The 16,382-nt window shown below is 32.5% G+C and overlaps 1 protein-coding gene across 21 annotated transcripts in view; it reads right to left on the reverse strand.

Moving 5' to 3' along the window:
* Positions 1-12,615, reverse strand: part of LOC107876127 (probable enoyl-CoA hydratase 2, mitochondrial) — a 79,804-nt gene extending 67,189 nt beyond the window's left edge. For 5 of the 21 annotated variants that reach the window (XR_007056701.1, XR_007056702.1, XR_007056699.1 and 2 more), the window contains exons 1-6: positions 10,460-12,614; positions 10,155-10,245; positions 10,020-10,071; positions 8,436-8,554; positions 8,258-8,341; positions 77-6,935 (exon numbers count right to left, since the gene is read on the reverse strand). Coding sequence is in view for 1 of the 21 variants with exons in the window: in XM_047413764.1 (XP_047269720.1) it covers positions 8,489-8,554; positions 9,520-9,736; positions 10,020-10,071; positions 10,155-10,245; positions 10,460-10,522 (489 nt within the window). In the remaining 20 variants the exon portion in view is untranslated. Of the gene's footprint in view, positions 1-3; positions 6,949-8,257; positions 8,347-8,435; positions 8,555-9,519; positions 9,737-10,019; positions 10,072-10,154; positions 10,246-10,459 lie in introns of those variants that run through there. The other 16 variants (XR_007056711.1, XR_007056693.1, XM_047413764.1 and 13 more) reach the window with 15 other exon arrangements.
* Positions 12,616-16,382: the final 3,767 nt, after the last annotated feature.

A 16,382-nucleotide genomic window follows, 5' to 3' on the forward strand; every position in this document is an offset into this window, starting at 1 on the left:
CAAAAAAATATTCATACTATAGATTCTAACCATACAAGCAGGAAAAAGTAACAAAACATGAAAATTAGAGCTTAACCTGTAACCGAGGTTGACTGGCCATTGAAAGAAAATTTTACTTATTCTGAGATGTCTTGTGCTACAAAACAACTTTCGTATTACTTTCAGTTCATACTTAGTACATTTTACCTGATGTCAACTCCAGAAAAATTGAACCAATATACCCAACAATAGACTAAAAGGAGTATTATCAATCTAATTAGCTAAAACAAAAAGTAAAAATGTATTTATTATACCAATAAAAGTTAAAGCAGAGAAGGTAAATGCACACTGATTTTCAAGATTTGAATAGTGTTAAAGCTCATTATAACTTGGATTATCAGAATGAAACTGAAACGATAAATCTATTGGATCTTCTATCCATCTTTAAAGAATGAGGATTACATGGATTAATGGAAGTATCGACATTATTATCAATATATATCCAAATTGAACCACAGAGGTAGGTCTAAGTCACACAAAATTTAACAAGTAAATGTACGTTGGGTAGGATTCGGACATGCATGGGAGTAGTTTATTTGGGTACCTTAAAGTTTTAAAAGTATTTTTAAAAAAATTAGACTAGGAATGTTTAGAGTTTTAAAAGTTTGCAACTCTGTCTTTGATTCCTTCCAATAATTACAAGATCTGGTCTTTCATGGTACTAACAAGATGTTCCTATCCACTTTTTGAAGTAAGTGCAGTTACATAAAGATTACGACAACTTGCTACAACATGTTATATTTCATAGATAGTATAAAAACTTTACCTTGTCAGCGTATATACCCTGTATATTATAATATAAATAAAGAGATTAAGGAGGAGATATATATTACTAGACAAGACTAGTTGAATGCCATTAAGAATGAGGGTGAAAGCTAAAAATGGACACAAATCAGACACTGCATTGGCCACAGTTTCACCCTTGGTGAATGCATAGCTAATAACATTACGCAAACATAACACGATTATAGCTTACACCACAGCTATCACAAATGAAATTGATGTCACCACAAACACTAAGAATGCTGCTAACTTTGGATGCGCTGCTCCTAGCTCATTTATCACTCTCACACTAATCAAAACGAGTCGCTTCAATTTTGTCATTGCAGATCTTCAAAATGCAAAATTATAACATATTTATTATATTCCTCAAATTTTGAATCAAACTGAATATACTATTTACTTCTTTTTAAAGGTAATAAAAGGATTGAGTCCATAGAAGATGTCGATATTGAAGAAACAAGACCAAAAAAAAGATGCAAAATATATTGGTTCCTAAAGGCTCTATCGCAAAGGTGTGAAATTGAAGGTAATGCAATTCTATTTTATTAATTTAAGTTACTTACATTTTATTTGTGCTCACTTTATTATTACTAAGATTTCTAAGATTTTACTCAACAAATTTAGGTGAAATTGACTACATACCATCAATATCGTGTATTCAAGTTGGAAAATGTTCCTGAATGCACTAATTCTCATGCTATGAGATTTCAACATGAGACTCTAACATTTTGTTGCGACAATGGATCAATAAAACTTGCAAATACTGCAGTTCCAACTCAATTATATAATTTAATCTTCTCTAAATCTGAAGTAGCAGAAGAATTTCATAGACATATTAGAGCATATAACAACATATTTGGATTTATGTCTTTTGGTGTTAAACTTGACAATGATCTGGCATCTTTGCGAAAAGGAGTTTATACATTTCGAGCAAAGGGTCAAATATATCATGATCTCCCCTCATTACTACCCCATGATAATAATCCATGCTATTTTTAGATGTACTTTTTTGACACAGAAAATGAATCTCGCAATAGGATTTCAAAAGTCAAAGAAGCCAATTTATCTGAGGAAGTTGTCGCAATAATTAAACAAATAATGGATGGCAATCCTTATGCACAATTGTTTCACCAACTAAAGGATCATTCAAACATTAAGGATTTAGAATTCGAATTGCTTCCACTGCTAAACTAGATCAACGTGTGTACAATAAACCATCAGTAGATCAAGTTGCTGCAATTTGGATAGACGAAAATAACCCCAATGTACCATTTGATCGGGAGATTATTATTCATGAACATTCAGGTAATATTCATAGAGTTAAACATTATTACGGATGTTATGACCCGCTCCATTATCCTTTTCTTTTTCCAAGTGGTGAACTAGGCTGGCACCAAGGAATACGAAAACAACATAAAACAAGTAAAGGCAAGCATGGAACTAAAGTTCTAGGCCTCAACCGAAATAACCCTACATTTATGTCCGTTGATGAGGTGTTTGACAACGAGGAACAAGGTAAATTTTTGAAACAAAATTTCTTAGAATTGTGTACTTACAACTCTCATATCAATATATTTAAAAATATTTTGCAGGTGTACGACGTGGAGCTGAAAATTGTGTCTCTTGTAGAGAGTACTTTTGCAAGGCATAGTTGATAGTATTATGGCTGGAGAAAGCAGAGGCTCGAAAGTTGGTCAAAGAATAATACTTCCTGCATCATTTATCGGAGGTCCTAGGGACATGCGTCGTAGACATACGGATGCAATGGCTTTGGTTCAATATTTTGGGAAACCAGATTTGTTTATCACAATGACATGTAATCCAGATTGGCCAGAGATTCAAGAAAATTTGATAGAAGGACAACTTGCTCAAGACAGACCTGACTTGGTGACTAGAGTTTTCAGATCAAAGTTACAAGATTTAAAAGATCAAATCTTCTAGAAAAGAATATTTGGGCCTGTTGTAGCATATGCTTATGTCATTGAATTCCAGAAAAGAGGACTACCACACATTCACCTTTTGTTAATACTAGAACAAGGATACAATTTGACATCACCAGATGATTATGACATGTTTATTTCTACTAAACTTCCCGACCAAGCAAAATTTTCAATTTTGCATGACTTGGTTATCAAAAATATGATGCATGGCCCGTGTGGAAAAAAATATCCAACAAATTTATGCATTAGGGATGGTCAGTGAAAGAGTCATTATCCTCAACCATTTAATAATAAATAAATACAAGGAAAGGATAGTTATCCTATTTACAAGAGGCGAAATGATGGAAAAAAAGAGGAAGTTCGAGACAAGACAATGAATAATCAATGGGTTGTTCTTTATAATTCTTATTTACTAAGTAGATATAATTGTCATTTCACTGTTGAGTCTTTTGCAAGGGTAAAAGAAATAAAGTATCTTTACAAGTATATATATAAAGGACATAATAGGTGCACTGTTTATGTTGAATCAGATGATGGAGAAAAAGCCGTTGATGAAATTAAGAGTTTTCAATATGCACGTTGGGTTGCTGCACCAGAAGCGCTATGGAGAATTTATGAATTTGATCTTAGTGAAATGCAGCCTCAGGTCATTATCCTTCAACTACATCTTCCAAATAAACAAACAGGTAAACAATTAGGCTTCCTTAAGCCATCTGAATTCTACATCTTTACCCTTCAGATAAAAAAGTCATAAAATTTAGATTGTAATAATCTGTTTTAAGCTGTGAATTTATCATGAAAAGAAATACATAAAGTTTTTTTGTATGAAATATTCTGTTAATCTTTTTAATATTGTCTATTCACATTGTAGTGTGCTATTGGAGTAACCAAAATTTGAAAAATGTTGTTTCCTGAGAATATGCCTCAAAAACCATGCTTACTGAGTATTTTCACAAATGTTCAATAGACAATGAAGCGTGCAAATACATATACAAGGAATTTCCAGAGTATTATGTTTGAAATGCTCAAGGTAAGCTTTGGACGCAAAGAAAAACAAGATTAGTAATTGGTCGAATTGCTATTGGTAGGAAATTCAACATGACCACTCTTAATATTTGTAAACGTTCAAATATCATTTATTTGTTCTTTGTTCTTTAATTTACAGCTAACCTAGTAGAAGGAGAAAGGTATTATTTGAGATTATTATTGAATCACGTACGAGGACCAACTTTATTTTAATACTTGCTAACTGTTAATGGAAGGTTGTGTGACACATTCAAAGAAGCTGCAAAAGAAAGAGGTTTACTCGATTAGGATAATAGAATTTCTGAATGCTTACGTGAAGCGGTCGTCTTCAAAATGCCATCGGCTCTTAGAAATTTATTTGCAAAAATATGGTTCATTGTAATCCGAAGGATGTTAGAAAGCTCTGGGATACATATTATGATGACATGTCAGAAGATTTTAAGAGAATACATGAAAATTCTCCTACGACTCAACTTCAATGCACACTGAAAAGCATAAATCATTTTTTAGAGAGCATGGGAAAGAGAATTCAAAATTATGACATACCTGAACTTGAACGGAGTGTAGATGATAGAATTATATCAGAATGCATAGAAATACTGGAAGAAGAGTCTATAATAGTGCCTTCATAAGATTTGGATGCACAAAAAAAGCTAAATCCTGAACAAGAGCAAGCATTCAAGATTATATTGTAAAGGTTAGAATCTAGCCAATCAGGATTATTCTTTGTCGATGGACCCGGAGGGACCTAAAAAACATTCCTATATTGTGCATTACTTGCAAATATCAGATCTAGGGGCATGATAGCATTAGCAACGACAACAAGTGGTGTAGCAGCAGCTCTTTTATCGGGAGTTCATACGGCTCATTCTAGATTTGAGATACCACTTCAGACAAATGGTACAATAGTAACACGTATGTCAAAGCAAAGTGGTGGAGCTAAATTGATTAAAAAATCCAAGTTGATTATTTGGGACGAAGCACCTATGGATAGCCGTTGGACAATTGTAACGATTGATAGGAGCTTCAGAGATATATTGGACATTGATGAACCCTTTGGTGGAAAAGTAATGGTTTTCGGAGGTGATTTTCGTCAGGTACTGCCAGTAATTCAAAAATCTACAAGGACTAAAACGGTAAATGCAAGTTTGGTAAAGTCGTACTTGTGGAATCGAATGGAAAAGATTAAACTAACAAGAAATATGAGGGCCAGAACAGATGCATCATTCAGTGAATTCTTACTACGCATAGGTAATGGTGAGGAGCCTACAATAAGAGATAATTTGGTACTACTTCCAAGACAATTAGTTATTTAAACTAAGAGTGATATCACTGGTTCAGATGCCTTAATAGAGAAAATATTTCCATCATTGCCTGAAAATGTAAGTTCTGTAAAATACATGACTGAACGGACTATCCTGGCTAGCAGAAATGAGTATGTCGACCAACTAAATAAAATGTCAATTTCCAGATTTCCTGGTGAAACTAGAACGTTTCTTAGTTTCGACCTACAGAGGATGATACAAATAACTACTATCAGTAAGATTACTTACATACTCTAACACTAAATGGTCTGCCTCCTCACAGGTCCATTCTTACATATTTACTAATATGCAATTATGTTTGAGAATCAAATGTATATGTAAGGTTCATAGAGTCAATTACAAAGAGAGGGATACAGTGAATCTTACTATTAGTTATGAAGTTAAGCTACACTTTTATGCATGATGAACAAAATACTGGTTCTAATACTGTCTTCGAGGCCCACACAACTTAAGTTTTTCCTTCTGATTCTTGCCAAATCTCAACTATAGCAAATCAGTAACTCGTGTAAGTTTAGAAAATATCTACAACATAATGACCACTCAATACTAAACAAGTACAATTCTAGGTTGCTAAATATATTTGTACATTTCAAAAATGATCAATGTCATCATTCCAAATTTATCAACCTACATTAGATCTGGATCATTTTCATAATCATAGTCTGCTTCACTTAAATGTCTCATTCTCTTTGCATCACTTGCTGAGAATTGATACACAGGATGGTAGAATATGTGATAGGCATTATTACTAGCAAAGATATATTTCAAACAACATTTTCATTTCAAAACTTAAGCAGCTGATTATCTCACTACTAATACCTTAAAGGACAAGAGATTATCCAAATTTGTGATTTTTACACTGCTCCCCTGAAGGGGGCCCAACATAATACAATATTCCAGTACACCAGTACTGGTACAATACCTGGTATATCCAACATAATATTTCCAACTTTCAAGAAACTATACTTACCAGATAGCTTGAAAATTGACATCTCAACTATTATCCCTTTTATCCCCTTACTCTCTGTTTCTTTAAGCAAATTCTTACAAACTCTATCTCTCTATCAATCCCCATTTTTCTAACTATATAAAAGGATCACCAACTTTCCACTCAAAGAAATAGAGCAAAAACTATATAACAACACGATAAACAGATAGGAACAGAAACAACACACTAATATACAAATCATGATGCTATACTTCAGAATTGAATTAAGAAGGTAGTGAAATATTGTTGGAAAAAGTATAGTGACATTCTTTTACCTGGCCACCGATTTGTTTTGCAAAGCTTGAACCAGATTAAGGTGTCATTCCATGATCACAATCCATTAACAGTAGTTTCTCAGTTATAGAATAAAGTAGAATTAATGCCCTTTGCCATGAACAACACAATAAGAACAATATCTACTTGATATTGACACGACCTTCCTATATTAATCTATTGATCACCAACCATAAAACATTACCTATTAATATGATAATTAAAAGTCCTTACGCTTGCCAAGTTTTAGTCGTCCAAATTTTTGAATTTTCTCATCAATATTACAAATAAAAAAAACAATTTAAAGGCATGTCCGCTTTTTTAGGAATTTCCTTAGTAAATAAATAGGAAAGGATGCCAGTTTATCCGGATGATGAGCTCATTTCACATTATTTTAATGTCACACTTACCTCTGTGGTAGATAGATCATCTCCCTCTATTTGTCCTTCACATATCTAGTCATATTGTCCTTCCAAAACTTTATGATTAGAACCTTTGAAAATTTTGTTTAGCCACCCCATTAGGTGAAATTCTGCTGCTCATGTTCAGCAACGCTTATACCTGCAGTAAAAAACTAATGTTTTCGGTCAAATCTAATCGATTTTTTCTATTTTGTTTTTGCAGCATTTGGAGATTCACACAAGTATAATCTTCTGAAATTTTTTTGTCAGTTTATGGTTGCTTATTTACTCTAGAAACATGTTACTATGTATTTGATTTCAACTTATGATTATAAACCTTCAATCATCATTGGATATCTTTCTTAAGTGAAAGTTTTTATTAAAGTATCTTTTACGTATATGCAGATTGGTGTTGAAAAAAATGTGGCTATCATGTTACTTAGAAATTTAGATTCTTCCAATGGTTTGTGCAATAGAACGAGAATGATATGCAGAGGGTTTGACAAAAATGTCATACATACAGAAATAATGACTGGCCAAAATGCTTTCAAGCATGTGTTTATCCAACGAATATAGATATCACCTCCAGAAAATAAAGGTTACCCATTCAAATTCATTAGAAAATAATTTTCCGTGCGACTGTACTTTTCACTGACGATAAACAAAGCACAAGGACAAACAATACCAACTGTTGGACTGTACTTGCCGCAACATGTTTTTTCACATGGAAAACTGTACGTTGCACTCTCAAAGGGAATATCAATGTCAACGACTAAAGTTTTGGTTATGACACAGCAACCAAAGCAACAAAAAGGAACATACAACAAAAACATCATCTACAATGAGATATTAGGTGAGATACAATACATATGATTACCTGATATAAAAAATAAATTAGTCTTTCGAGTATGTAATATGAGACTAACTTTAAATGTTCGTGTTTGTAGGTTCTGAAGATACGCAATTACTTTAGATTCAACTATTGTCCAAGTCATTGCATTTCATTTACTTTCATAGACATTTACATGGACTAATTTGTTTTATTCTGATATATGTACGTTAAGTTCTTGATGTGTGTATTTTGAATAGAAGGATATAATCAGGTGAAAAGAATAAGTCCATCTTATTTATCTTCTTGAAATAGAAGGGTCGATTTCAAAAGTTCATAAAATCACTTCTTTTAACCAAATAAGCTTAAGATTTTAAAGATCGAGATTTGGTCCTTCACATTCAACTTCAATCCAACACATTTTATCATCTTCTCAACACGCTCTATCAAAAGAACGGTAAATGAAATGAGGCATTGATTAGATCAACATACTCTTTCCACTAAAGCACATCGAACTTTCAAATTTTCTAATTGGATATAGCCATTTTAACACAACTTAGACGATAAAAAGATAAAAAAAAATGTAAATGACCAAAATGGAAGAACATAGTGGATGAGGCAGAAAGCCAAAGAAGAAGATTTTAGATACACACCTGCAACTGCAAATTCTTCAACTCAATGCAACTTTGACATGGAAACCCGACGAAGTGAAAATATAGAAGGGAGATGAAAGAGTCCTACACTTAAAACAAATTCTTGTCATTTGTACAGGACACTTGGATAGGTGTAGATAAAAAGAATTTAGCCGACACAGTTTAGAAAGGAACGCACTATGATTGAAATGGTGACTCTGGAAGCAATTCTACCTAGCAAAATGCAACTGGTTAATAGGTTTGCGCTTCTACACAGTGAGTAGCTTTGCATTGTCTGACGCTGGCTTTGTTGCCATCCTGTATCAAGTAATCAAAAACATCAAACAAATAAAGTTTTTACAAAATATATATGAATTACCTACCAGTTTTTGTTCAACTTGACGAAGGAACGTCTACTTAAGTAATACAAGAAAAGATCAAAGAATGATAATCAATTACTTTGTAATTCCAAATCATTTAGCGCTTGAACTCTTTCTTATCCCAATTTTGTGCATGAAAACATTCTCCTATTAAAACTTTAATATATTTTTTCCTCCACAATTTTGGATAACTTCCAAAAAAGCAACAGATGTGGTTGTGTAAGAATAGTAACTTCGAAGATTAAAATGCAAAGCAAAACTAACAGAAATATTTAACTACTATTACATGACAGAAAAGAAAAGCTAACTTATTTTGACAATGCATCTATCTCAGGAGAAGGCAGCTGATCTGCAGCAACATGAATAAAATTTCAAATCACGATTCAAGTATTCAACTGTCATTTGTCAAGGGAACTAACAATGCAATTACAGTGAATATGTACCACAAATAATTTTTCAGTTTGTGTGTAAGTGTATGAAACAAGATTGGAAAAAGAAAAAAGACAAAGGCAGAAAAAAATATGTCGGAAGGTGCAGAAAGAGGAAAACAAACAAGCAAAGGATTAGTAAATTCCATTAACTTAAGGTTCAAGGAAGAGGATGAAGTTACAAAGAAGAGCCTTACTATCATTCAAAAGTTCACAAAAGAAAAAAAAGAGTAGCACAAATATTCTTTATGCCCTTGAAGGGTGATAACTTATAAAAGGTCAAAAGGGCACAAAAAAGTACTTGTGTCAAAACTACTTCTAATGAATCTTTGGATTACTGGCAATTATCTGTTATATATATAGAGAGTAGCGTAGTCCTTTTATGTTTCTCTTTTTGTCCTTAGTTCATGAATCATAATGGGTGCCACAGTGCATAAGGACATCAAACATAATTTATCAATAACTAAAGTCTAACCTTATGATTAATATCCCTAGCAAGTTCAAGTGCCTTGAGACGAGCCTCACCAGCAGGAACGCAGTAATTGACAAGCCTTGTATGACCAAATAGAATTGTTGAAGGGGTACCACAAGAGAGAGACAAAGAGAGACACAGAGGAGAAGAAGGAAGGGCTTGGGAAAAACAACGAGCCCCGTCCACTTGACAAATTAGCTCTGACAAGTCACGCACATACCTATTAATTCAGCATCTTTCTCACTTATCTTTTGGCCAGTATTGGAAACTTATGAATGGTAAAAGTGATGAAATGACTTCAAGATAGTGGAATATCAGGGAAGCGGGATCTAGGGAAGGGCCAAACCTCAAGGTTTTATTTGTATGAAACCTTACCCTACATTTCTGCAAGAGGCTGTTAGTGGAAATATCTAGCTGATCTGATAAAATTAGCACATAACACATCCTTCACCGAATTTATAGATTTTGTATAAGCAAACATATAATGTGTAATTGAGGCATACCCTGGTATTATAGCAAGTCCTATTTTAGGTAAACCCAATACTGCATCTTCACCTACGTAACACATCATCAGAAATCAAACTAGATAGAAAGAAAGACAAATTATGGCATAAACTCAGAAGTGCAGAAGAACGTACCACATATCCGGATATCACAAGACATTGCCATTTCAAGTCCCCCACCCAATGCTATACACTTAATAGCAGCAATTGTAGGGATATGAAGAGCCTGAGTAAAAGAGTATTTAATCAATAATAGAATAGAAAAGAAGAGGATATATACAACTGGCCCATTTTATGGTTGTTAAAGTAATTAGTTTGGAAGAAGAAATAAGATACATTATGATGTCATGAACCTAAAAAAAGAAAAAGAACTTCTTCTTGCACTTTAAGACTTTTTGATCTTTCATATATTAAAAGAAACAACATCATAAGTCACTTACCTCCAAAAAGGAAAATGTTGATCGCAAAGTGCTTAAAAAATTTAGGACTTTCGATGGAATCATAGTTTTTCATTCCTACATAGAGAATGACAATCAATTGAATTAGCTATCATTAAGTACAAAACACAATATGAATAAAAAATAGTAGAAATGCTACTGACTACATAAATCGACATCTGATATAAAAAATATCAGCTTATTCCATCATATGACAAACCAATCCTAAATCTGATCCCCACAAAGATGTTATAAGCCCCATAGAGGATGCACTTGCAAAGTCTGAGAGATCAAACAACAAAGAAACTTATCAACATTGAAAGATGTATGTTTGGCAGATGTCTCCTAGCTTGTAACATTTTATTATTTTTCTTATCAACATTTCATGCTATAAAAATATGCAAAAAGTTGTATGTTCGGCAAATGTCTCCTAGCTTGTGATTTTTTATTGTTTTTCTTATCAATGTGTGATACTATACAAATAAGTGAAAGATGTATGTTTGGTTGATGTCTCCTAGCTTGTGACTTTTTATTGTTTTTCTTATCATCATGTAAAACTGTACAAATAAGAAATGTTTTAAAGAGCAATGACACTACAAAGACAACCCACAAAAAGAGCTAACATGAAATGAGAAAACAGATAAAACTTTCTCTTGGTTAATAAACATTGATACTAGAAAAGGCTCCTCTAACACCATATAACATTTCCCTTAAACCTCACACAATAAAATATTATATAACATCGTCTTAACTACTTTCATAAATAATAATTAAAGTCAATTCAAGGTAACAACACCAATATCCATATCTAGCAACAACAATAATTGAGGGCTCCACCCATATGATCTGATTCGTATCCACTAAATACATACCTTAAAAAGATTCCAAATGTCTATTGCTATTCAAGAACCCAATTTGTTTGGCATCTTTCTAATTGAACATTGTGCTATCTGTATTTATCTAACTATACACAACATACACTAGATTACAAATGAAACATCAAACACTAAAGCAGTGAAGAGCTATGAACAACAGACTTCTATTGGCACCAATTATGCCAATTTCTATGGGTTCAGAGTTCGGGATGGAGTCGAGATTTCAAATTTATGAGTTCTAAATTTTAAACAACGAATTCAAGTACTACTAATTAGATTCTAAATTTATTACACAAACATACTGTTTGATCAAAATGTTGTTAGATTTGATGGATCTTCCTCAATTTTTCAAAAATAATAACAATAGTAACCCAGAAATGACAAACCAAATCACAATATTTCTATTTACCTACTTCTATTTTTATTCCATACCTCAAATTCAACTATCTCAACCGACATGCAAACATTAGGATACTTACCGGACACATATTATATGTAAAAAATCAAACAAATCACACCTCAAACAAGGAATTAAATTAGAATGGCTTTAAAAAAATAAAATCTTCGAACATGCAACGCAAAAGGAGGAACAAAAATCAAAACTAGGAACATACAATGCAACAGTGGTTTTAAGAAAATCAAAACATACAAAATGTAATTAGAATAAAATCAAACATTTAAACGATTTAAAAACTAAAAAAAAATAAAGGAAATAGGGAAAGAAGATGAAATTAGATGCAAAACTTGACATGCCGTTGTTCAATTGATGCAATAGGAATATACTCTTCAAGTAAATGTTCAATTTTAAGCTTCATGATTTCACCTTATTCATCAATTTTTCGCTAAAATAATATGTAGTATCATAATAGAGAGAGAAAGGAAATGTGTGAGAAAGTAGAGAATGCTCAAACACTAGCCGTGCCAAATATGTAAAATACCAAAGAGTGGATTAGACACACCTTTTACGAAATCAATGTTGTCAAACTTTAGTTACTGGACTCAATTTTTAGTACAAATAGTGGTATTAGTTTCTTAAGAAACTCAACCCCTTGAACTAGAAAAGGGAAGTAGGTAATTACAAGTTTAGACACTTAGCTTAAAAAAGGGAGAGAAAGATAGCTGATGATCCGCATAGGGTGAGGGAGAAACTAAAGCAAATCGACGTTAACTCATCAATGATCTTGGCGGAGAAGACGATCTATGGATGGTACACTTTCCAAAATGAATTCTAAACCATGGTTATCAAATATTTTTTGTTGCATATGTTTGTTGGATCCAGGTTAGGTCACTTTTAGGCCTGACCCATTTATTTTAATTTGTATTGAACTTTTTGCTTTTAATAAAATGGGTTATAGCCCGATTTAGTTTTAAAAAAATACTAATATTTTTACTTTACTAATTTTTATTTTTATTTTTGTACTTTTCAAATTATTGGACCCTTTTAAGTTTGGGCCATAATTTTTACCATTTTATTGTTCAATATACTTGTTTATATACATGAAATTTTAAAATTTTATATAAATTTAACTCACTATTTATTAGTTTATATAAACTATATTTTAAATGAGTACAAAATTAAAAAATTAATTATTACGATTTATGATTAAATTAAATTATATATTTTATGTTATTATAAACCATTTCATTATAATTATATTTTACGTAAAGTATAAATATATAAATGCCTAAGAATAAAAATAAATCTTCCTAGAAATAGAGTTATTTTAAAAGTAGAAAATAAGTAAGTATGATGATAAAATTCAGCTTTAATCAACTGCAGTTTTTATCTTGAAAATTTTGCATGGTTTTCTTAACGTTTTTATATTTAATAAAACAACACATGCACAATTAATAAACTTTCTACATACGTTTTTTCTAAAAAAAAAAAAATATGATACACGTGCAACGCACGTACACTATTCTAGTATTTTTAATATAGCAAGGGTCCTCCCTCACTAAATTATAAATGAATATTATATATATTTTTAATATAGAAAGGGACATCCCTCACTACATTTTATTTTTGGGGAAAATTGTGATACCAAAATAGCGATGGTTGAGTGTCGGAGTCCTTCACTACTTTATGAGGGTCTCCCTCACTAATAATTAGCAAGGCTCAAATTAGCAAGACATCTAGTAGCGATTGCTTTCCTTACTAAATCTTGATTAGTGAGGGACGTCCCTGACTAAATCACATGGCTAAAACAAGAATTTTTAGTAGTGCCATGATCTCAAGCTTCTTCTCCAAAGGACATCTCTCTTCCAAAATCCTTTTCATCTTTTCTCAGATAAATTTGGTCATAAAATTAATCCTACAATGCTTGTATCAAATTCAGAGGCGGATAAAGTATCAAAGAAAAATCAACTTGATTTTGGGCAGTAACATGGTGAATCTATGCAATAATTTATATCGTCTATTCATCTGGAGCAACAAGGTGATACCGGTTTTCATTGATGGGTATATTTGGTAAATAAAGAAGATGAACATCAGGAGGATAATATTGGTAGGAAACTTAAAGCTCAAGCTCTAATTTTTCTCCCAAATAAGTCTGTAATTCATAATTATTCATCAAGTTCCAAGCAAACTTGAGGTGGTGTATTAAATTCCCTTTGTCTAATTCATACAACCAAACAATTGGTGGGAAGTGATACATTGTCTCCAAAGATTTTTTAAAACCTCCAAAAAAAATGACATATTTGAGAAAAGTGAGTATGAAGACATGTTGGATATATGCTTTGCAAGTGCATCTAGGGATGCTGATATCTCTCCTGGACAACAAAGAAATAGAAAGATCAAAATATATCATGATAGAAATCGAAGTTGGGTTGATAAGGTGACAGAGGATTTTGTTCCAAGGCACCATTGGCAAAGCAAAATCATGCGACATTATCAACAACTTTTAAGAAGACCCAACATATTCAAGAAGTGATAAATTTTCAAGTTATTTTGAACAGGTTCGAAGAAGAAGGCAAGGATTGAATATATCAATGTACTTTAGATGGGCCAGCATTCCTTTTTAGTTCATACATTTTTCAAAAGGAGTTCATGATTAATAACTCAAACTTCTCATTTGCATCTCCATCTTGTGCAGCATCTTCTTGAAAGTTGCAATTGGAGAAGATTTGGTGAATAAATCAGCACATTGTCAGTTGAATGAATCTGTTGCACATTAATATCATCATTCTTTTGTAGCTCATGTATGTATAAAAGATTTGGCAAAATGTGCTTCATTCTATCTCTATTTATGAATCCTCTCTTAAGATGTGCTATGTGTGCTGAATTATCTTTGTATAAAATTGTGGGTAATTGTCATGTTTCACACCACATTTTTCTTAAATGAGATGTTTCATGGAACTCAATCATACACATTCTTGGCTTGCTTTATGAATAGCTATTATCTCAGCATGATTCGATGAAGTGTCTACGATAGACTGCTTTGTATATCTCCAAGATATGACAGTACCACCACATATGAACATATAGCCTATTTAAGACCGATCTTTATGTAGGTTAGATAAGTACTAAACATCAGCATGACCAATAAGATCGGGACTACAATCTTTAGAATAAAATAAGCTCATGTTTTTTATCCCATTTTGATGTCTTATAGTAGGAGCAGAAATATACCTTGCTAACAAATTGACTGAAAAGGCTATAGGCCTTGTAGTATTTGAAAGGTACATGAGTGCATCAATTGCACTAAGATATGGTACTTCATAACCAATCCAATTCGATATATTTCAAATTTCAGCAAATAATCTATTGCTTTGAAAACTCTCAAAGAGTTCCAATGATGTTCAAGCAATAAGTTTATACAGTATAAGGATTATAAATAAGTTTCCCAGAAACTTTTATATGCTTCAAGTAGTTTGAATCCTTAAAAGTTTTCACATAAGTTTTGTCAAGTGACAATATTCAACATTTCATGAGTGACATCTTCAAGTGTCTGGACTACAAATCAAATAAGTTTTACATTACCAAAATGCATCCTTTCATGTCACTTGATAAATGTTTCTATGTCAGCATGCTTAAATAAACGTGTAGACACCTAATTTCTTCCCTCCCTGATATTGTTTTTACCCATTTTTACTTTATCCTACTGTGTACCCTTACCCATGTAATTATACCCCACAAAAATACAAAAATAACAAAAATTTAATAAATCCTAACTCTATCCTAACAAAATTTATCCTAATCACCTACCCCTAACAACCTTTCTCTCACTACCTCTATACCCCATAACTCATGCCTTACACATTTTCCCTATTTCAACAATACAAAAAAATGATTCTGAAAAAAAGACAAAAAAAGAGGAGGGACCCACTCTATTTTTCCCAAGAGTTAATTCTCTTTTCCATGCTTTTATTCATTTTAATACAAATAGAGAAGATCATAGAGGGAGGAGATGGACAGCAACAATAAAGGGGGAAAGGGTCTAAAAAAAAAGGACTTGACTTTTCCTTTTGGATTTGATACATATACCATATACATACGCCATTTTAGGGGGGATTTTCCCTTTTTCTTCTTCATTAGTGACACTCATCCTCACCAACACACAGATACTGATACACCACGATTCACACACACACACAAAGATCGGAGGCAGGGGAGAAGGGAAGACAACAGCATATATATACGCACACAAAATCCATTCTTGTTCCTCTCTTCTACACCCTCACGATTCACACATCTATCAAGAACCCATTGATTTCGACTGGTCTTGAATAGAAAATAGTCCATCTATATCAAATCTTTGTCGTCCGTTCAACATCAGGTTTTCATCTCATCGAATTGTTTAGGTCTGGTTTTGGGTTTCGAGATTGGTGTTAATCTTTGTGATATCGATTTGGGGGGGTTTGTTATCTCTATTTTAAGGGGTTGATTCGGAGGTCTATATTGAGTTCGTGTTCTTGAATTAAAATTTTTTTTGAATCGAAATTGACGATATCGAGTTGGAATTTTGTCATTGTTGAGGCTCAAGTTGAGGTTCTCAAAAGTGTATTTTCTTATAATATTCTTCGAAAAGTTCTGAATTAGGTCTATTTCTAAC

Source organism: Capsicum annuum, chromosome 6 (assembly GCF_002878395.1).
Source record: "Capsicum annuum cultivar UCD-10X-F1 chromosome 6, UCD10Xv1.1, whole genome shotgun sequence".
NCBI lineage: Eukaryota > Viridiplantae > Streptophyta > Magnoliopsida > Solanales > Solanaceae > Capsicum > Capsicum annuum.